The sequence below is a fragment of the Heptranchias perlo genome, chromosome 1, assembly GCF_035084215.1.
Source record: "Heptranchias perlo isolate sHepPer1 chromosome 1, sHepPer1.hap1, whole genome shotgun sequence".
NCBI lineage: Eukaryota > Metazoa > Chordata > Chondrichthyes > Hexanchiformes > Hexanchidae > Heptranchias > Heptranchias perlo.
The window spans coordinates 182,650,314-182,672,855 of NC_090325.1; the positions used below are offsets into that span (position 1 = coordinate 182,650,314).

The 22,542-nt window shown below is 39.7% G+C and overlaps 2 protein-coding genes across 3 annotated transcripts in view; one reads left to right on the plus strand and one right to left on the minus strand.

Moving 5' to 3' along the window:
- The window catches only part of pigg (phosphatidylinositol glycan anchor biosynthesis class G (EMM blood group)), a 76,659-nt gene extending 68,846 nt beyond the window's left edge, over positions 1–7,813 (plus strand). The window contains exon 14 of the transcript XR_010964811.1: positions 7,590–7,813. The gene's annotated coding sequence lies outside the window, so the exon portion shown is untranslated. The remainder of the gene's footprint in view (positions 1–7,589) is intronic.
- Positions 1–22,542, minus strand: part of hook3 (hook microtubule-tethering protein 3) — a 106,678-nt gene that overhangs the window by 25,485 nt on the left and 58,651 nt on the right. For both annotated transcript variants that reach the window (XM_067994353.1, XM_067994354.1), the window contains exons 10-17: positions 18,490–18,630; positions 17,435–17,636; positions 13,678–13,788; positions 13,199–13,283; positions 13,009–13,078; positions 10,623–10,763; positions 5,810–5,897; positions 3,474–3,508 (exon numbers count right to left, since the gene is read on the minus strand). In XM_067994353.1, coding sequence (XP_067850454.1) covers positions 3,474–3,508; positions 5,810–5,897; positions 10,623–10,763; positions 13,009–13,078; positions 13,199–13,283; positions 13,678–13,788; positions 17,435–17,636; positions 18,490–18,630 — 873 coding nt within the window. The remainder of the gene's footprint in view (positions 1–3,473; positions 3,509–5,809; positions 5,898–10,622; positions 10,764–13,008; positions 13,079–13,198; positions 13,284–13,677; positions 13,789–17,434; positions 17,637–18,489; positions 18,631–22,542) is intronic.

The window sequence follows — 22,542 nt, forward strand, 5'->3', positions numbered from 1 at the left end:
TATACACCAGTTGTCAATTCTGTTACATATTTAGGTGGATTGACTAGGATATTTTCCACACACGAAAAGGGGTAGTGGAATTTATGACAGAGGCTATATACATTTAAGATATTTTAGACATTAGAACATTTGTCCTAGAAGTTACCCCTTGCTATACTAGCCTTGGTTGACTCATTTCAGCAGTTTCACCTGAAGCGGCAGGACAAATATCATAATAAATCAAATCAATTCCAAAAGAAAGATAATCAATACATAATATTCAAGCAGAAGGGATTGTAGGTTGGATTTTTGGTATGTGGAAGAAGAATAAATATTAATATACTAAAAATGTTGAGTATAGCACACATTTCCTGTAAGTGTCACATTTGCCTTCTGTCTCACTTCAGTATATCTGCTGATTTACCATGAGCACCGCTGCAGGATAACAGCTTGTAATGTAATAAAACCTGTGCATGCATTTCCTCTCACTTTCTCACTCCCATCACTATCCCTACAACCTAACCACTCAATCCCTGTATTCTTCCCCCTCCTTCGGCTCACTCTAACTCCCCCTTCCACTCCCACTCACTTTCCCCAAAGGTGGGTGCTGAAAAGCCACAGGCCCCTCTCACCCTCAACCTGTTTCCTTTCTTTCTCTACTCCCCCTCCTACCCTCCCTTCCTATCTGTTTCCCCTCAGAGACTTTGGTGCTTTCAGAGTTACCTATTTAAAAAAAAACCCCACAGAAATCAGACACTCTTTCTGTTTGCCTTTTTCTCTCATAGGTGTAAGCAATTAAAGGATTTAACCATTTCTAACGGTCAACAAAACGCAGGTGAAATAATTAGTTGGCTTCAAAATTCAACAGTTATTTTTGAAAACTGAATTATTAGCACGAAGAAAGACTTAATTCCCTTTTGAAATTTACAGAACACAAAAGTTACAACAGGGATGTAATCAGTGGTCATTTTTTTCTCTCTCACACAGACTCTGTTTTGAAAAAAACAGATTATAAATTTACCTGCAAAAAGCTTTTGAAATTTGTTCTCTACTTTTACTCAAATAATTTTGAGAAACAACTGAATAGAAACTGCTGGAAGCTAACAAAAAATATTTAATCATTACAGCTTATTTAATGGTATTAACGCATTCTGAGAAATTAGGTACACTGCACATGCTCAGACTGCACAATAAAGAATTCAGTTCAATGTCACAGCTCTGGGCAAAAATATCAAGCTCAGGCTTTTGGGGGAAGCTGAATCCTTCAAGTAAAAACTTGAATGAAGGTATTAAAAGACAAACACAATTCAGCAGATAAATTTAATTATGCAATTGTGAAATGTGTCATTTTTTCCAATTTGGTTCAAGTTATTTCGGACATTAAAAAGTGATAAAAACATGACAACGGTAAGTAAAATTCTGTACACCAGAAGTACGTGCAGACTTAAGCTTTTTAATATGTTATACAGATGTGGATATAGGAATTTAGAAGTTGACAAATATATGAGAAATGTAACGACAGGAAGTAAGGTTTTGTACAGGAAATATGTGAACCGACACAAGATTTTTAATAAGATAAAATATATATTTATATATATTTATTTAGATTATTGGGTTCTATAGTATTTTGTCTACACCTTTGCTTCCATAAATCTTCTAACTTGATCACTGTTGGTGTGTACAAAATAAGTTGAGTTTGAAATTTTCCACCTTATGGATTGACAGGAGACCTGGGTTATGCTAAATCAATGCAAAAGTAAAAAAAAATGCACGTTCCGATCATAAGGGCGCCGTCTGCTTAGAGAAACAGACATCAGAATGTTTTCATGAGAAAAAAAGTATTGAAAAAATCGTAACAGAAAAAAAACCAATCCTGGAGCGTACAGCAAGAGATAGAACATAAGTTCCAAGGGATAACAATCCCAAACTAGAGCACTGTGCACAATTCCAGCCACAGTACTAAAGTAGGGACATCCTGGCTTTGCAGATGGTACAGAGGGTAGTGAAACTGACACCTGGGATTAGGCTTCTGACGTTTGAGGGGAGACTGAGGTTACTCTGGAAAAAAGATCATGGAAGACTTTACAGATTTTTCAAGATTCTGTGCAATATTGATAAACTAAACCCTAATAAATTGTTTGACATAATCACAAAACTCTGACTAAAGTTTTAGATGGAGTAGATGAACAGGCAGTTTAGATTTAACTACTCTACAGAAGATAATTGTGTGGAACAGACTGCCTAAGGAGACACTTGAAGGAGTTAGTATCAGTAAGAGCTGAATAGTTATTTGGCAAAAGAAAGAACTGAGAAATATTAGGGATACAGTGTGGAATCCTTTGTACTTTGGGAGCAAATAGATAGACCGCAATGGTCTTTTGCAGTTCTATATATTCCTATGGTCCTAAGATTCTGCATTCCATTGCTAGAATGCAATAAATGGTCCTGAAACAATATAGTGGTAAGACTATACCTAGGATGATCGGATTTCACCAGATTAATAAAAAATCATCGCCTCTCCATTAATCTCAGAATTTGCAACATTGCAATCTTTGCAGAATGCACCTTGTGCACAGTGGTTTAATAGCCCACTTAAAAAAAAAAGTAAAACCCAATTTTGAAAGAAAGGAAACAATCATTCCACATTATTTCTTTCACCCAAACATTATGAGCTACTGAAAAATGCTATAACCTCCCACCCACTGGAAGCTGTGACAATGATAACAGCGATTGGATGTGAAGTGCATTGTAGGCAGGGAAGGGGAAGACAGGTGAGTCTTTTTTGTCCTACCCCCATGCTCGAAACACTAAGTGTAGGTTTGTACATGACTTTCTTACATTGCATGTGACCCTGAGTGGCCTTATAGGACAATGAGCCACCTTAATAGAGCACTAACGGTTTTGTTTGGCAGACATAAAATCTATAATCAGTCCTAGGCAATATACCATGCTCCTAACATCAACAATGACCCACTTATGTAGTTTTGCAGTTTGCAGTCTACTATTGAGGTTTCTCCTGCCCCTCAAAAAAAAATTCTGACTTTTATTTGTAATGCATCCCAATTCCTTGGCTGAGGGGATGAGATAGTTGAGACCAGACATGCCTTCAGCCACAAAACACTGTCATGCCTTTGTCAATCTGTCAAAGTGGAATGGAGAAGATGCCACCTAGCCTGATTGCCTCCCAGATGACCTGCCAAGGATAGGGGAAGCTCATAGGAGAGTCAGTATTGGCAGCCATTTTGGCCTTCTAGTTGCTGAAATGTCTTACAAAAGAGGTTCTATTTCATTGACTCTGAAAGCCCACATCGATGGAATAATTTTCAAAAGAAATTCCCACAGCCTAATGAGCATTTTGTTGGGGGGGGGGGGGGGGTGTGAAGAAGAGGTTTTTTTTTAAATTAAAAAAATTACAGGGTGCCCTGTTTTGCCCATGACAGAATACCTAGTCAGCTCTTTTTGACACAAGTTAAAAATAAACAAAAATTACTTACAAATGCTCTTCCAGTTTCTTTTTCAGAAGAATTGACTGCAAAAAGATATAAAAATATAAAATACAATCATAAAAGATAAAATTAAGCTCCACATGCAACTCAGTGTACAAAACATTAAAATCAAAGTTTAATATAACTGTATTAACATTGCAATTAAGTTCAGAGGTTTAATAGTTCTGTTTGATATTAGTATATGCTGGCAGTTAGCAATGTAAGATGTTACTTAAATGAAGGCATACTCACAATAGCCTATAGCAGACGGCCATGCCAAGAAACAGAGATAATATGTTAGTAGGAAGCAAAAACACCAGCCAGTAGAAGAAACTCTTCAGTAACAGATGAACGAGAAAAAGTTTAAGCCTCTTAATTTCTGGCACATGAATGTTTTGTCTGTCTTCTCAGCTGATATCAGTAGCAGCTCCATCATCTCTCCTGATCTGGAGAACTTTATTCATACATATCTCTTAATATCCACATTGTTTTCAAGCATATGAGTGGCTTCCAGATTCCACACTAAAACACAAATGACATTTATAGAAATGAAAAACGTACAGGCTGCCATTTCTGATTATTATGCGGAGCAGCATCTGCGTTTCTGGCTAATGCTGAAACTACGAATGGAAGACAGAAAGGAAAAACATAAGGAACATAATCTTTTCCAATGTCACTTTTAAGATTTAGAATCTGCCATTTTAGAAAATTACTTTCCAATACCTACTGCAAACTGATGTCTGCTAGTCTTTGGCATAAAGTATTTCAATATGTTCAAGGAAAGAACATAAACCATTACACTAGGACAAAGGTTCCCAAATTGGGAGGTGTGCTCCCTTGGGGGCGTGAGGAGGACACCAGTTCACATGTAACTCACTTTTAGCTAATGCCCACAATACATATTTTCTCCATTGATAGCGCTGTAGCATTCCTCTTAATCCTCTCCGGCCGATTCCCTACTCTGGTCTCTCCAAAACACAGGCATCTCCCGCAAAGAGTTCCAGATTACAGGTATTTTCAATACTTTAGTTTAAATGTGTTTCTCAGTTTAAAAAAAAGTTGCTTGCCTTCTGGTCTGTACCTCCGTGCAACATAAATTTTTTTTGAGTATTCATCAGCCCTGGAGTCTCCACTGCTATAGAATAACAGATAAATAGTAGCAGTGCTCCCCCCCCCCACCGCTTGCAAAGTCTGTTAATAGGTTCTTTGCCCCGAGTTATGTAGCTCTGTGGAGTCTCAATTTTTGTCCCTGTATCGAAGTTCTCATGAGCCCTTGGGTCCATGTGATGTTTAGAGGGATGATGATAAATAGCCCTCCATTAAAAATTGGAATCCCGTCCTCAAAAATTACTTTATTGCCAGGTGCTCTGCACCTTTCAGGAAAGTTTATTTTGCCCTGCTTGGATTTGGTGCTGCTGCTTGCTTGGCATAGTCTAAAATTGAGAAATAAATTAATAAAGGCATCCGCAATCATGGGTCGTCGACGTTTGCACAAAAAAAAATTAAACTTTGATTTGACCTCCTCCAAGGCAACCCAACAATTCATTACTGATTATACAGAAGAATTAAAAACAAATTTAATTCTTCCTTTTAGACGGACACTTGCAGAATTACTCACTATCCTTTTATTCTTAACAATTTTCATCAGTAATATAAACGCAGCTGTCTGAGAATATGTATTTTAAAAACTTTTTTTTGCTAGAATTTGACTGCAAAATTGGAAGTATTCAATGAACGTATCTCGAACTTTTATTGGATTACAGTAAGTAGAATATCATAATTCATCTATAACAAGCTACTGCGCCTTATTGTATCATTGGTTAGTGAGCAGTAGCGTTGTTCCTTTGCCATCATCAAGCAATCTCCTTTTGCCATGGTCAGATATTTGTAGTAAAACAATATAGTTGGAGCAGTCAGGCTAAGGTGGCATGTCATGGACCTGTACCTGCAATTTCCCTGCAGTGAGCTTCAGTTCCCAGCCAGTTTGTGAGGTAGTGCAGAGCTAAACCAGAGCTATTAAAAGGGAAAGAAACTGAGGTGGAGTTACTCCATGCCATTCTCATAACCTATTAGTGGGATAGGTAACACAGCAACTCTAGTAATGATGCACACAATTGATGCCTGCCTTATCAACTGGCATGCTGCATGACATCAGATTCTGAAAAAGGGGAGAAAATAAATTGCAGATACAAATAAAATGGCGAAAGCAAAGGATTTCAAGCCATTTGAAAAGGCTTGCTGTCAATTAGTTAAGCTTGTTTTAAAACATTCCATGCAGCTTGTGAGCATGACATTGAAATGAGAATGTTATTAAAAATAATTTCTGGCGTTGTAGGTGCACTCACATCTTCTGCTCTTGAGCCCTGATCTTGTAATGCCTTCTGAAGTTCCTCAACCTGAGACTGTATTTCCAAAATCCTCTGATTGGCTAGCCTTTTAACAAAAAATTAAGAAGAATTAAGAAGATGCAATTTTCTCTCCCTCCCATGCCATTTGCTACCCTTGTTTAGTTACCCCTTCTCTTGCCACCATCCTTCTTTGCCTCACCTCCCTTCCACTGCTCCCGGTGCATTTTATCACCTCCCTACTACGCATACTAATTCATTCTCTTTTGCCGTTTTTGCTCTGTTGTACTATTTCTCCTACTCTTTTGTTCCATCACAGCATGTGCTCTCTCACCTCCTTTGTTCTCCCTCACACACTTTTGTTTTGCCTTGATAAACAGACTATCTGGTCAGTATCACATTGCTTTTTGTGGGAGCTTACTGTGTGCAAATTGGCTGCCGCGATTCCTACATTAAAACACTTCAAAAGTACTTCATTCAATGTAAAGCACTTTGGGGCGTCCTGAGGTTGTGAAAGGCACTATATAAACACTAGTCTTTCTTTCTTGTCTTCTGTGCTTATTTCCTATTCAATAAAATTGCAACTATTGGTAGCTGCATGCCCTTTGGAGATAGTGAAGTATCTGGTTCAAACCAGTGCAAATTGGAGATGCCAATACTCAGTATACATTGGCAATTTTTCTGGTGGTATAACGCTTGTTCACACCTATGGCAGCCTTGATTTCTCTGGGTTCCACATCCTATCCTGTACTAAGTCCCACTGAACCATCACCTTTATCCTAAGGACTCTCATTGCCTTCCTGTCCTCCAATGCAATAAATTCAAAATCCTACCCTACCCCTGCAACCTCACATTGCTCTACATCTTAGCTCATGTCTCCACTTTTCTAACTCTGGTTTCCCGTGAAGGCCAGCCCTCACCCCCCTCCATCTTCAACTATTCTTATATTTCTCATGTGCTTATAAAAAGGTCTTGCTGCTCCCTTTATGTTCTCCCCTGCACCCTCTCCACATTCGTCCTATGGTGTGATATACAGAATTGGACACAATACTCCAGCTGAGGCCTAACGAGTGATTTATAAAGTTTAGCATCACTTCTTTGCTTTTGTATTCTATGTCTCTATTTATAAAGCCCAGGATCCCATATGCTTTTTTTTTTAGAAACAGCCCTATTAACTTGTCCTGCCACCTTCAAAGATTTGTGTACGTGAACCCGTAGGAGTTTCTGTTCCTGCACCCACTTTAAAATTGTACCAGTTTATATTGCCTCTCCTCATTCTTCCTTCCAAAATACATCACTTCACATTTCCCTGCATTTAAAATTTCATCTGTCATGTGTCTGCCCATTTCACCAGTCTCTGTGTCCTCCTGAAGTCTGCTACTATCCCCCTCACTGTTTACTGCTGGTATGATATTGGCCGTGTCAGTTTCTCCGCTCCCCTCATTCACTCTTGTCTATCTCCATCTGAACTTGCAGTGCTCCGTACTCTCAGGTCAAATCCAACATCATTATCAAACCCACTGACAAAGAGGGCTCTATTGCTGTATGACAGGAGGACCATGACACACAACTGAACATCAAGCCATCGTTTTCCATCCAGTTACAGACCTCATCTCTGGAGATCTCCCCTTACAGCTTTAGTTCTCAAACCCCACACAGTCCACTTCTAGATCCTATCCAAGATACACAAACAAGACTGTCACAGTCAAGTTTCAGCCTATTCCTCTCCAGCTGAACTTATTTCATCTGATCCTGACTATTTTATTGCTCACTTGTTCAGACCCTACCCACCTACATCCGCGACTCTTCTGACTCTTGAACAAATTCCAGTTTCCTGGCCTTAACCATCTGGGTGTGAGAGCCGAGCGACCCACACAAAGTGAGAGTGAAGAGCGGCAGGAGCAGACCTGGGTGTGAGAGGTGAACAGCCCACACAAAGTGGGAGCAGAGAGCGGCCCTGGGTGAGAAAGGCAAATGGCCCACACATAAAGCGGGAGTAGAGAGCGGCCCTGGGAAATCAAAAAGTGACATCACAGGACAGCAGGTAGGTGATTGGCTGGTGAGTATTACCTTTCTTTTGCTCTCTAAGCTAAGGCAGTGGATTAAACTAAGAGCAGGGAAACTATAACTAGTGCTTTATTAAATTAATAACCTAAAGTAGATAAAATAACTAGCTAATTAAACTAAAAATATCAAGTGAATAAAAACTTTAAATATATAAAATAAGGTTAGACAGAGATGGCAGGGCAGGTGGTGTGTCATAACTGCAGCATGTGGGAGTTGATGGAAACCAGCGAGATCTCAAGCAACCACATCTGCAGTAAGTGTCTGCAACTTGAGTAACTTCGGCTCAGAGCTGTTGAGCTGGTGTCCAAGCTGCAGACATTGCGATGCATCAGGCAACGCAGCCTTTGGAACTGCCAGTCGCAGCTGCAGAGAACAGTATCTAGCCCCCTGACTATACCTGGACACTTCAATCCAGGGGGCAGTCACACCCATTAGGTTACGTAGTGGTTTAGATTCGTTCAGTGGTCAGGGACAGAAGGGTGTGGCTACAAGTCAGGCAGGTATGGGGACCCAGGATGCAGTGCTGGAGGAGCCTCAGCCTTTGATCTTGTCCAACAGGAACGAGATACTTGCTACCCATGTAGATGAGAACAAAGACTGCAGGGAGGATGGGCAAACTAACCACTGCACCATGGTACAGGAGGCCATTCAAGTGGGGGGAGCAAAAAGGAATGTGGTAGCGGTAGGGGATAGTATAGTCAGGGGGTATAGATACTGTTCTCTGCAGCTGCGACTGGCAGTTCCGAAGACTGCATTGCCTGCCCGGTGCCAGGGTTAAGGATATCTCCTCACAGCTGGAGAACTTGGAGCATGAGGGGGAAGGATCCAGTTGTCGTGGTCCACATAGGAACCAACAACATAGGTAGAACTAGGAACTAGGAATCAGGTTCTGCTGAGGGATTTTGAGGAGCCAGGGTCCAAATTAATAAGCAGAACCTCAAAACGTAATAATCTCTGGATTACTACCTGAGCCACGCACAAATTGGCATAGGGACAAATAGATCAGAGTGTTAAATGCGTGGCTCAAAGAGTGGTGTGGGAGACAGGGGTTTCAATTCATGGGGCACTGGCACCAATACTGGGAAAAGAGGGAGCTGTTCCATTGGGACGGGCTCTGCTTAAATCGGGCTAGGACCAATGTCCTGGCGAATTGAATAACTGGGGCAGTAGATAGGGCTTTAAATTAAAGAGGGCGGGGGGGGGGGGGGGTGGGGAGAGAGATTTCAGGTAAGGGTAAATTTATAAATCTAAAGAGAATAGTCAAGGCCACAGAACAGTGTAGCGATTTGGGTAAAGATAAGCAGAGTGCGTCAGGAAGGGACAGTGTGTTTAATGGTGATAGTGCTCAGGTGAATAAGGTCAAATCAGGGAAAAATAGTAAAATGTTAAAATTAAAGGCGCTTTGTCTGAATGCACAAAGCATTCGTAACAAGACAGACGAATTAATGGCACAAAGATAAATGGGTTTGATCTAGTAGCCATTACTGAGACATAGTTGCAAGGTGACCAAGGTTGGGAACTAAATACTCCAGGGTAGTTGACTTTTCAAAAAGACAGACAAAATGGAAAAGGAGGGGGGTAGCCCTGATAATAAAGGATGACATAAAGACAGTAGTGAGAAAGGATCTTGACTTGGAAGATCAGGAAGTAGAATCAGTATGGGTGGAGAGAAGAAACAACAAAGGGCAGAAAACACTGGTGGGAGTAGTTTATAGGCCCCCTAACAGTAGTTACATACGAACATACGAATTAAGAGCAGGAGTAGGCCATTTGGCCCCTCAAGCTTGTTCTGCCATTTGATAAGATCATGACTGATCTGATTGTGACCTCAACCCTACTTTCCGGTCTACCTACTATAACCTTTGACTCCCTTATTAATCAGGAATCTATCTAACTCAGCCTTAAATTTATTCAATGACCCTGCCTCCACCGCTCTCTGGAGAAGGGAGTTCCACAGACTCACGACCCTCAGAAAAAATTTCTCCTCATCTCCACGTTAAATGGGAGACGCCCACCCCCACCCTGCGGATATAGGATGTCCCTCCTTCTGTCCACCTCTTGCACCAAGGTCTCTAGTGCATCAGCATGCACTACAGACCTTGGTGCATGCACTCTCGCTGGCCTGGTACCAACTCAGATTGGCAGATTGGTGAGGTCTGGCGTGCAGATTGGAGGATGTGGGATTTAGTAGTGCACAACCTTTATTCAATGTTTTAACATAACTCATCAGTGTGTAATTATGGGAATGGGACCTGCATCTGTGTTTTACGTGTGCGATGTCAGACTCCATGCAGACAGTAGACTGTTATTTTCAGCAAATAACAGGTACCAGCTACCTTTAAGAAATTTTTAAGAAACATCCTCCCTTTAAGAGATTGAGCTCCCTCTGATGGTGGAAAGTGCAAACTGCATTGATTCCACATGCAAGGCCTGGAATGGAACGGTGATTGCACGTAAGTCCTAGGGTGGGCAGAAACTTGCGTCCTGCCTGCGCAGGGGCTATTGGACGTGGGGTAATAGCACATCATGCTAACTGCACCCAAAAGCGGCCCTATCCAATTTTCCCCCCTAGTAACTGAGCAGAAAAACAGCTCCAGCATACAGCTTGCATCAGTGGCTTATTCAGCACACATCAAGCTTTTTCTTTGATAACCGCTACATAGTTCCACCATTACATAATGTACATCTTCTGAGTTGGTGTGAATAAATCCTATAGCAAATCATCCATTATTGGACTGTTTCCTACCTATTCTCTGTCTCCAGTTCACTCTCCCTTCTGTTGGCATCCTCTAGTAGACTTTGTAGCAGAGCTATCTTTTCATTATCTGATCCCTCTTGGTTTAACTTCAGGATCTTGTTTTCATGCTGCAGCCGGATAAGTTTTTCCCTAGAGCACGAATATAATGTCAAACTACACAAACGCACACTATGTAACTTAATTCACAAAACATAATCAACCACAGAAGTTCAAATTCAGCCCATCATGTCTGTGCTGCATCTTTGCTAGGGCAATCCAGAACAAATTCCACTGCTCTTTCTCCATGGCCTTGTAATTGTTGTATATTTGTTTTTGATGCACAACACATGCAGATTTTTCACACACACACACTCTACAAAAACTAGGTACCAAGCTGCTGATATTGATTATATATGAAACAATGTAACATATTAACTATGTTCAAATATATTATATACTATAACTGTAAAAATTCCTAATAAAAATAAAAGATTAATAATGAGACAATACAAGAGTAAAGAAAGAAATACTAGTGAATGGGCAGACACATGGCAGATGAAATTTAATGCAGAGAAGTGTGAAGTGATGCATTTTGGAAGGAAGAATGTGGAGAGAATGTTAAGGGGAGAATTAATAAAGGTGTTCAAAATTATGAGGAGTTCTGATAGAGTAGATAGGGAGAAACTGTTTCCACTGGCAGAAGGGTCGATAACCAGATTTAAGATAATTAGCGAAAGAATCAGTAGGGAGATGAGGAGAAATTTTTTTACGCAGTGAGTTGTTATCAGCTGGAATGCACTACCTGAAAGGGTGGTGGAAGCAGATTGAATGGTAACTTTCAAAAGGGAATTGGATATATACTGGAAAAGGAAAAAATTGCAAGGCCATGGCGAAAAAGCAGAGGAGTGGGACTAATTGGAGAGCTTTTTGAAAGAGCTGGCACAGGCACGATGGGCCGGAGGGCCGCCTCCTGTGCTGAGAGATTCTATGTTTCTATGATAATAGATACGGAGATCTGGTCCATAACATAAGGAAGTTTCATTGTTACACATCTGGGTCCACTATTTTGCTGGTAGACAGGGCAGTGGGAGTCAACTACAACAAGCAGGCAATTGAATTGCTTAAGGGAATGACTGACACCACCAAATCAGAGTGGATATCTGAAGACCCAAATTCATAACAGCTGTTTAATTGTTATATATCCTCCTGTAGCAAACCTACATTGTCACTTCCACCATTACTTGTAAAAACCAATGCAAGATGTTTACCCATCACTACCATATCTTCACCCTCCACAATCAGACTCCCTCCTTCATCCATGAGTGATCCCACCCTATCTAACTATTCTTTTACTTTTTATTTGCTTATAAAAGCTATGATTATTTCCTTTTAGATTATCTTTTATCATATTCCCTTCTGGCCCTTCTAATCTCCCTTTTCACCACCATAATAGACTTTCTATTTTCCTCATCATTTACCTTCAATATTTCCAACAACGTTCACCTGAGGAAGGAGGAAGCCTCCGAAAGCTTGTGAATTTAAAATAAAATTGCTGGACTATAACTTGGTGTTGTAAAATTGTTTACAACCTTCAATATTGTTAGCCTTAGCTTTATCATATGTCTCTCTTAACCTTCAGTTTAGTTTCAATCTATTTATCCACAGAACTCTACTTCGATGTATCCCCTTTTCACCTTATAGGAATATATTTATTTTATTCTCTGTTGTAAGCTTTTAGGGCTCCGCTAGGATCACTATATCGCTGCAGATCCCCATCCAAGCACAGAACTCCTGAGCTTAGAACAATCCATCAGTCTCTCAGGTAAATTTTTATATAAACTTCTCATTTAAGATTAAATTGGGTGCATATAGTATTAATGTGCATATCTTTTGTAATGGTAGTAAACTGGGGCATAAAAGAGCAACAAGGAACGTGGTGTACAAGATACATTTTTTTTAGCTACATTCGCTAAACATGGATTTTTGTATAGCCAGTTTTGACCACATGAAGACTAAAGCTCAATAGCTTGTTCATCGTACATGGAGATAATGTCACCTATTCTCACTTAATTCCTGCATGGCATTACACGCCGAGAATATCAAGCTTACAACCACCCTGAGAACTATCAATATTGCAAATAAAATCTTCCGTGATTATATAGTTGCAAATAGTACTGACGTTATCAAAACAGAACCCAAAAGACTTGACAGATTAGAGAGATAAGAGGATCGGAAATTAAAGGTACAGAGCTGCTAGACGACAAGAATAATGAAACAGCACAGCAGCATACCTGATTCATCTTAAATCGCGTTTCAGACTCACATCAAATCATGTTATTTGCTTTTGAAGTAAAATATATTCTTATTTTAAGAAGTTAACACATCTTTTACTTACTTGATTTCAGGGGTTATTATCTCTGCTGCTAAACTGTCCGATGCCTCTTGACTGTTCATCGGGATAAGTCCTGTGGGAAATATAAAGATTTCTCAATGTTATGCTGTCTGGATTCAATCGCATGCATTAAATACCATGTAATTTAGCAGACAATCCAAAGCAAAATGAAAATAAAGCTTTTACTACAGACCGGCTGTAAGTTGGCCTTGATGCACTTGAACACACCGCAGTTCTTCAATAGTCTCCTTCAAGGAATCTCTCTCTGTTCTTAACCTCTGTAAAAATATTCAAGTTTTAGAAAGATACAGAATACCATTTGGATTTAGAACATTATGAAACTTTGTTTACTTATAAGTGAGTTTAAAATAAGTTCAATTTCCTGAGTCTATAAATACTTTTCACTTTTGAGCATAAGGCTAACATTGTGATAAATAACTTTCAGAAAATTATGATAAGTAACTTTCAAAAAAATTCTGTTGTAATTCTGAAGAGCTTTCAGTAGGTTGGTTGTAAAGAAAAAGGTGTATAATATTATTTGAAACAAATGCAACACAAATGTGAAGTTTATAATAATCTGCCATTGTTTATCAAAGTAGGTTTGTGTTTCAAATAAAATTCAGGTCAGAATTTGTTACCAAAATCTAAAATGAACTGAAAAATGAAACTTGCATCTTTTTCTTTCTGAAGAGTATCCACTTTTTCTTTCAATCTTTTATACTCGAACTCCATTTTGTCTGCCTTTTTTGACTCCTCGGACAACCTGTTTTGAAGCTCAACAACCTACAATGATAAAAATTCAATAATACTGTAGAATTTAGAAATTGAATTATTTTAAACATCCTGCCACAATTACTACCAGACATTTGAAATCCTACAACTGATCAACCAAAACCGACACAGCAACACTTGAATTTTTTGATTACTCTAAATTTGCCAAATGCTTGTACGGCAAACAAAATTATTCCGACTTAATTGCAGTAAAATACTGAATCTTCACAACATCCAAAAAAGCTGCTTATAGCTACAGAGGTTTACATGAGCACGTTTTCATAATAACTATTGTTATCACTAGCTTGGCTATTTCTTTGAAGAGAAAGGAAAGGCTGGGAAAATATTCTTTATTCAAAGTACTTCTCCATCTTATAAAGAAAAGTTACCTCTGCTCCTCTCTAATGGCCTGCTGCATGGCTTTACTAACAAGGAACATCTTAGAGTGGCTTCAGTGAAAACAATGATTTGGAGCAGCCAGGGAGCCAATCCAGAACCGCCTAACCCTGGGAAACCTTTTGTGCAACTGGTGATGCAGAGTATTCTGTAACTCTACAAACTCTGATCGACTCTGATGCAAAGGGAGCTGGATTTCTGCAGTAAAAAACATCTCTCATATTCAAATGAATTTCTTGCTTTGAAAAAGATCTATTACATTATTTCAAACAAAGGCACTACAAGGATGAAGTTCGATGTATAGACAATCGCTTTTTAAGTAGTTGTGACTATTATGATTTTACATATCAACTGTATCTCTTTGCACTCTGATCTTGGCAAATAGCAAGTACATAATGAACGGTATCAAATGTTTACCAAAATGAATTGTGTATGCATTTATCGGTCTTACTATGGTCATTCAGTAAGAGGGAGAGGGTGTAAGGAGGCAATTGGTTATGGAAAAAGTTCTTGTGCTTCAGGATAATCATGGCATCATAGGCTGTTTTTGGTGAGGAGAGGCATGATAATGCTGGACATGGTTGAACTAGATCTGGCAATTGATGACTAGACCAGTTGTACACTACATACACTATACAAATTTATGCCCCTCCAACTTGAGAGAATGGAGGTGGGGCCTGAATCAGGGCAGTGATGGGGTGAAAAACTGTTTCAGGATTGTACCCTTCATCAGAACTGAAAAAGAGTTGAATAGCATATCATTAGTATCTGAAAAAGGGGGAGGGCAGGGGGAAAAACTAAGGCATAAACAGAAAGCTCCCTGTGGCCTACCATCTTAACTCCCCGTCTCATTCCCACTCTGACCTCTGTCCTTGGCCTCTTACGTTGTTCCAACGAAACTCAACATAAACTTCAGGAACAATATCTCACGTTTCTCCTGGGCACTTTGCAGTCTTCTGGTGTGAATACTAACTTAAGCTTTATCCTCCATTACCTTTACAGCAGGGATTGCTAGTCATGTGAGGTGAGTTTGTCGGTATCCAGCGGGGAAATGGTTTAGTGTTTTGGGTGGGGGAAGAGAACACCCTTCATCAGAACACAGTTCTGGCAGAGGGATCAGAGGGGTGGGCTGCACCCTCACAGTTCATCTGTTTTTTTAAAAAAAATCTTTTTGGGCTGGTGGGCCTGCTGTACTTTGCCAGCATCTATTTTATTTTCAAGTCTGTTTTAATTTGAAATCTGATCCTCAAGTTTTCTTTCTCTCCCACTTTCTCACCTTCTTCTTAGGCCTCCTATAGCCTCAGCAATTCACAAGTCCTTTGTTTCTTCAGTGTGTTTTATTTCTTTAATGCTTCTATCCATTACTTGACTGAAGTGATCAGCTGTACCACTAAGCTTACTTCAACAGCACCTCCCTCCCCTATGACCTCTACCACTGAGGAAAGACAAACATAGGAATAGGAGCCTGTTCTGCCATTCAATTAGATCGTGGTTGATCTGTATCTTAGCTCCATGTATCCGCTTTGGTTCCGTAACCCTTAATACCCTTGCCTAACAAAAATCTATCAATCTCAGTTTTGAAATTTTCAAATTGACCTAGCCTCAACAGCTTGTTGGGGAGAGTGTTTCAGATTTCCACTATCCTTTGTATGAAGAAGTACTTTGACATCACCCCTGAAAGGCCTAGCTCTAATGTTAAGGTCATGCTCCCCTGTTCGGGACTCCCCCACGAGAGGAAAGAGTTTCTCTCCATCTACCCTATGAACTCATTTGATCATCTTAAACACCTCAATTAGATCACCCTTAATCTTCTACATTCAAGATGTGGAGATGCCGGTGATGGACTGGGGTGGACAAATGTAAGGAATCGTACAACACCAGGTTATAGTCCAACAGTTTTATTTTAAAATCACAAGCTTTCGGAGATTATCTCCTTCGTCAGGTGAGTGAGTGAAAGGTTCTCAAATCGCATATCTTATATTAGGCTGGGACACGCTCACACCAATCAAAGGTGTCGTTGGTGTTGGAGCCAGAGAGAGAAAGAGACCTGAAAGGCAGAGAGAGAGAGAGAGAGAGAGAGAGAGAGAGAGAGAGAGAGAGAGAGAGAGAGTCCAGTTGTATTAAAAACAGATAACTTTTTTTTCCCTGCTGGTGGGGTTATGTGTAGCGTGACATGATGTCACGCTACACGTAACCCCACCAGCAGGGAAAAAAAGTTATCTGTTTTTAATACAACTGGACATTCTCTCTCTCTCTCTGCCTTTGTAATCTGACCCATTGTGTATTCAGTACTGTTTTCCGTGGCTAACCTGTCTGAACACCAACGACACCTTTGATTGGTGTGAGCATGTCCCAGCCTAATATAAGATATGCGATTTGTGAACCTTTCACTCGCTCACCTGACGAAGGAGATAATCTCCGAAAGCTTGTGATTTTAAAATAAAATTGTTGGACTATAACCTGGTGTTGTACGATTCCTTACATTTCTACATTCAAGGGAACACAAGCCTTGTCGATGCAACCGGTCCTCATAATTTAACCCTTTTAGCCCTAGTATCATTCTGGTGAATCGGCAACACACCCCCCTCCAAGACCAGTATATCCTTGCTGAGGTGCAGTGCCCAGAACAGTGACAAGAATGGCAATGTCGTGGGAACACCATCAGCTACAAGTTCCCCTCCAAGTTATACACCATCCTGACTTGGACATACATTGCTGTTGCATCATAGTTGCTGAGACTGACATTACCCACTCAACACCAGTGCAAGCACTAGCACCACAAGGCAGCTAATCACCACCCTGTCAGGGCAACTAGAAATGGGCAATAAATGTGGCCTTGGCAGCATCACCTACAGCCCAAGAATAAATTAAAAACAAGCACAATCAATTTACCAATACTTCCTCTCTGTATTTGGCTGACTATTTATTTTCCCCTAGCCCCATTCCATATATTATTAATATGCTAGTTTATCTCTTATTTTTCAGCCTTGTAGAAGGGAACAAGCCTGAAATGTTGCATGTCTATTCTCTCCGTTAATACTGACTGATCTGTTGTATGTTTCCAGCTTTTTCTGTTTTTGTTTTAGATTTCCAGTATTATATTGCAGTATTTTACTTTTTACTACTATCTGGACCTTGCCAGGGATGCTACCTCTTTCGACTGTTCTGTACTTCTTCAGATATATCTGTTTCTCTAATGTGTAATTTAAAAAATATTTGCTCTGAATATATTTTCCTTAAACAGTTTTCTGTAATTTTATACCTGTCTCTTGTATGTTTCTAGTTGTGCTCGTGCAGCATTTGCTTTCCGTAGCTCCTCCTCCAGACCGACCGTGTTCTGCATGTACATTGTATTCTTTTCCTCAAGGAGCTTCACCTGCCGACGCAAATCACCCAGATCCTCCAACTTCTTTTTGTACGATTCTACCATGCTCTCCAATTTACCCACTTTATCAGAAGAATGCCTAGAAGAAAAAACTTGCTTTTATAGAGCCCTTTTCACACCCTCAAGGTGTCCCAAAATGTGTCTCAGCCAATAAATTACTTCTGAAATGTCATCACCAAGGCAAATACATTGCCTAATTTTTCAACAGTTTATTAAAACACAAATAAAGTAAAATACAATATAGCTGCTCAAACAGCTAGCAAATAAAAATTGTGAACGCATCAGATACATGATTAGGGGCAACATAATGATGTTAACCTCCAAAGAGGGATATAATCATAATGCACATACATAAGCTATTTAAAACAAAACAAAAAATTAGTTTTAAATACACTGATATCCAGATGATGAACTGGTCTGCATGGTATCACCGAGTATTTTGGCATATAAGGGTTATGGAATATCAAAATATTCTAATTGGGATTTCAACATAGTGATGTTGAAATCCCAATTAGGATTTGGTAATTAGCAACCCACCAGAGGATTTTGGTGAGCAAATGAGGAGTAGTAATCATTGTAATGTAGGGATTTATTGTTATTTTAACCAGACTTAATAATAATAGAAAAAAATAGAATATGTTTAAGATTGAGGAAAGTATATTCTATTTAAAAGACCAGAGCAAGAGGGTTAATAAACAACAATTGCTTCCAATTATATAGCACCTTTAACATTAAAAAAAATCCCAAGGAACTTACTAAAGGGTAGAAAGAACATAAAAACAAGAAAAATTTACAAGGAAACAAAAAAATATGAAAGATTGAGATTCCTACTAAAGGCAACTGAAGAGCTAAAGAATGTATTAAAAAAAGTAAGAGGGAAGTAGTCAGACAAATCACAGAGGTGGGAAGGAGGACTCAGAAAATTCAATTACCTAAGGACATCCATCTCATCCTTTAAAGACTGTGCTTCCTCTGCAAGGCTTGTAAGTTCTTCATTCTGCTGTCGTAGTTCTAAGAGTTCTTTCTCAAGTTCCTCACATCGAATCCGATAATCATCTTTTGCTGCTTCCAATCTGAAATTCATAAACATATAAACTGAACATTAATGTAATAGTAATTTTTAATACTGGAGTCCATCTAGGATACTGCAACAAATTAGTGTTACTACAAATCATTAATTGAAATGTCTTACATTTGTCAGTAATAAAGATGAAACCAACAACAATGAAGATATTCTTTTTGTCTGACTTTCCATGTGCTTGTTAAGTTGAACGATGTTAAGGGATAAAGTGTTTACTTTCTGGTAACAGTACCAGGCATGGAACCAGTGCAAGGCCCCCTTCCCAATGGCTTGGTGAATACATTTTTACCTGTAATGGTAATAAGCGTCAAAGACCGCAAGGTCCCAGATTCAATTTCTCGTCAATGCTGAATTTGTTAACTGCACCCAGGGTGGGGGTAGAGGCATTACAATTGCCTCCATTGTTGGGGGTGTACAGGAGGCAAATAATCAAAATTCCCATTGCTGCTTACTTTCCAGTAACCCCTTTAAGCGGTTAGACCACTCTTAGTCAAATAGCCTGTTGATGCTCGCTGTATAAAATAATACATGTGTAATGTGCTGAGTAAACATTTCGACTTCCTAACTTGGAATTAGAAACTGAACAAATGAATATTTTTGTGGTGTGGAATCAATATATCAATGAAAGAGAAAAAAACAGAAAGTCTGTCTCAGAACAATGCTGCTTTGTAGCAGAGTGGGGGAATCTGGATTGCCCAAAGCATAATTTCTTAAAGGGGCAGTATCCCAGGTAATTTCTGTGGTTCGTGTAGAAGTTAAATAAATGAGCATGAATGAATTTTTCCCAATGAATTTTCTCAACTATCAAGCCGAGGGGGGGTGAAAAAAAAATCAATTAATTCTGCTAATTAGATCATGGTGAGTTATGATGATCTAAATCATGGTTAAATTATGGTACTGAGCTGCTAGGGAAAAATCTGTTTCTGTTGCAAAGTACCATGTTATTGAAAAAAGAATGACTTGCATTTATATAACGCCTTTCACAATCTCAGGACGTCCAAAAATGCTTTACAGCCAATGAAATACTTTTGAAATGCTGTCGCTGTTGTAATGTAAGAAACGCGGCAGCCAATTTGCACACAGCAAGGTCCCACAAACAGCAATGTGATAATGACCAGACAACCTGTTTTAGTGATGTTGGTTGAGGGATAAATATTGGCCAGGACGCTGTTCCCATTACATCCATAGCACTTTGGAAAGATAACTAGAATAACTGGACATCTTGATCTGTGTTGTAACATGGAGATATTCCCTGCTCCACACTGTTTGAAGCTGTAGGGTGCTCTGCTCGAGCTCATTTTGAAGTTAATAAGAGACAGATAAAACTAGGAGAAAAATTCAGTTGCAAACATCCTTATTCATATACATTATCTATTTCCATACTGCTAAACAGATATCGTGCATTCATGTAAAATTAACAGACAAAACCCTTTAAATTGCTACATACTAACGAACCCATGGATCAACTATTTGATGCAAAAAAGGCAGCAAAGTGTTTGCATGCTCTAGAGAATCTACATGAAAAGGGGGCATTCCCGAGTCCACTAACTATGCATATCTCATAAACCAAAGTATCGTTTTCAAATATAAGAAAATGCACTAGATATGGAAACGAGGTGATGGAATGACAGATATGCAAACAGGGGGGTGGAACGACTGACAAAGGGTCCTCACCTAAAATGTTTACTCATATGTTCCTTCCATAGATGTTGAATGATCTGCTGTGATTCCAGCATTTGCTGGTTTGGTTATGAAAACAAAGGTGTGGAATGAAGAAAATAGAAGTTCTTAAAGAATATCGGTGTCTATAAACTGAAATTTATTCTATAATGTTCCACACAGTTGAGCCAGTGTGCATAGAGTATTCATTCAAAAAAATCTTACATGGCTGTGTTCTTTAAAGATATACTGTAAAATTCTTAGCATAACCACCAGAAACAGAAGTGAAGTTTTTCTGCCACACATGGCAGGTTATGTATTATGAGCTTAAAAACAGAAAGCTGGAAATACACAGTTGGTCTATCAGCTCCTGAATACAGACAAGTTAACATCTGAGGTACTATCAGAATTGATGTAAAAGTCTGTATTCACAGTAACAGGTGGGAGAAATTTGATTCTATTTACCTGTTCAAAATGGATATTTAAACCTTTATCCATAATCTTTACAGATTGGGTTTCCAACATAATTGACAATTTGATAACACTTCCTAGTTTGACATTTTGAAATATGTCTAAAGATGACCTGTTTGCATATATAACATGATCATTTCAAACTTATGACTTTCAGAAAAAAAAAGACCTTTGGAGCCAGTTTTCAGTCAATTATTTTTCAGCACCCTCCCCCTCCAAGGTGAGTATCACCTCTAATTGGACAATGGGAGAGGGAACACAAGAGTTCCAAAAAAACATTTCTAAATGTTATTACAAGAAAATAATTATAAATTGCACCTATACATTGCTGGTTCAATCATAATACATCCAATTCATGCAATTTGCAAAAAAAAGGTCTGGTGACTGTACCCATATTACATGATTAATTAGAGCGGCTTATCTGCCTGCTGTTACATAGTGTGATGAAAAACACGGGCAGAGACTGGGAAAAACTAGCCAATCATTGTTGTCGTGGCACAATGCAATGTCATGGAAGCTAACAGTTTGGTCACTTTTGAGCGTCAGACTGACTGACCTCAGGACAGAGGCATCCTCTTCCAAAATTAGGTTAACAAGCTAATAGGAAGGGAACCCAGACAGTTTAGTGTTGTCCCAACTCTAGTCACAGCCTGTGTATTAGCCAGATTTGCAGATCTCCCAAAGACTGCACTTATCTATTGTGGGATCAGGAGCCTAAGTTGCACTGCAGTAAGGGGTGGCCAGTGAAGATAAATGTAATATCCAGTGTGAAGGGATCTGTGGGTTGGAGGCAAGGCAGCAGGGGGCAGATAGACTGTCAGCACCCATCTAGAAGGGCTGTAGGTGGAGCTTGTGCAGTATGGTCACTATCAATTTGAATTGGTTCCATCCAGTTCTATTGCAGAAGAATGAGTGCTTTTATATACCTCCCCATTCCTTTGCTGTCAGATGGTGGTTTAGGTCCTATTGTCTTCCTAATTATTTCCCCTTTTCTTCTGAAGATGTTGATTCACACTTGGCACTATTCTACAGATCTTGCCAAACCTCTGGTACTGTCCCAAGTGGCCATTCTTCACATTTGCAGACTTCAATTGTGGTTTTGGGGGGGGGGGGGGGGGGGGAAGAAAGAGGGGGAAGAAACAACAGCTGGGTTCACCCTATTCTCCCCTAACCTCCAGATCTACGCATCTACACACACGCATACTTTCCACTACAGGTAACTGTATAGCAAATGGGGGGCAGAAACCACAGCTGATTTCTCCCTCCTTAGCTCAGGCCACTATTCCTTGGTGCCTGGAACTTATTGTGGAATATGAATTTTTTCATAATGATTGATCGCCTGTGACTTTGCTTTGTTTTACAATAGAGGTGTTATATCAAGGAGTATAACAGAGACACTGACTTATCAGCATTGGGGGTGGCCCTGGGATCTGTGAACACTGAAAAGGGAGCTCAGGGTCTGGCAGCACTGGATAGGGGTCTCAGGATCTAACAGTATTCTGAAGGGCTCCTGGGATCAGGGAGAATTGGGAAAGGAGGTCACAGTCTAGAGCATTGGGCGATCCTCAGATCAGGGAGCATTGGCAATGTAGTCTAAAGGGTTGTGGGCACTGAGGGTATCTTAGGATTTTTGGAGTGGGGGGAGGGGGAAAGAATGAAATCTGAGGAGGCATGTCCTGGGGTCCAGCTAGACTGGGCAGGGGTATCATTGCACTGGTCTAGCAACATCTGGCAATATTGGAGGGAAGCATGGTGTGACATCTTTTGGGGGAGG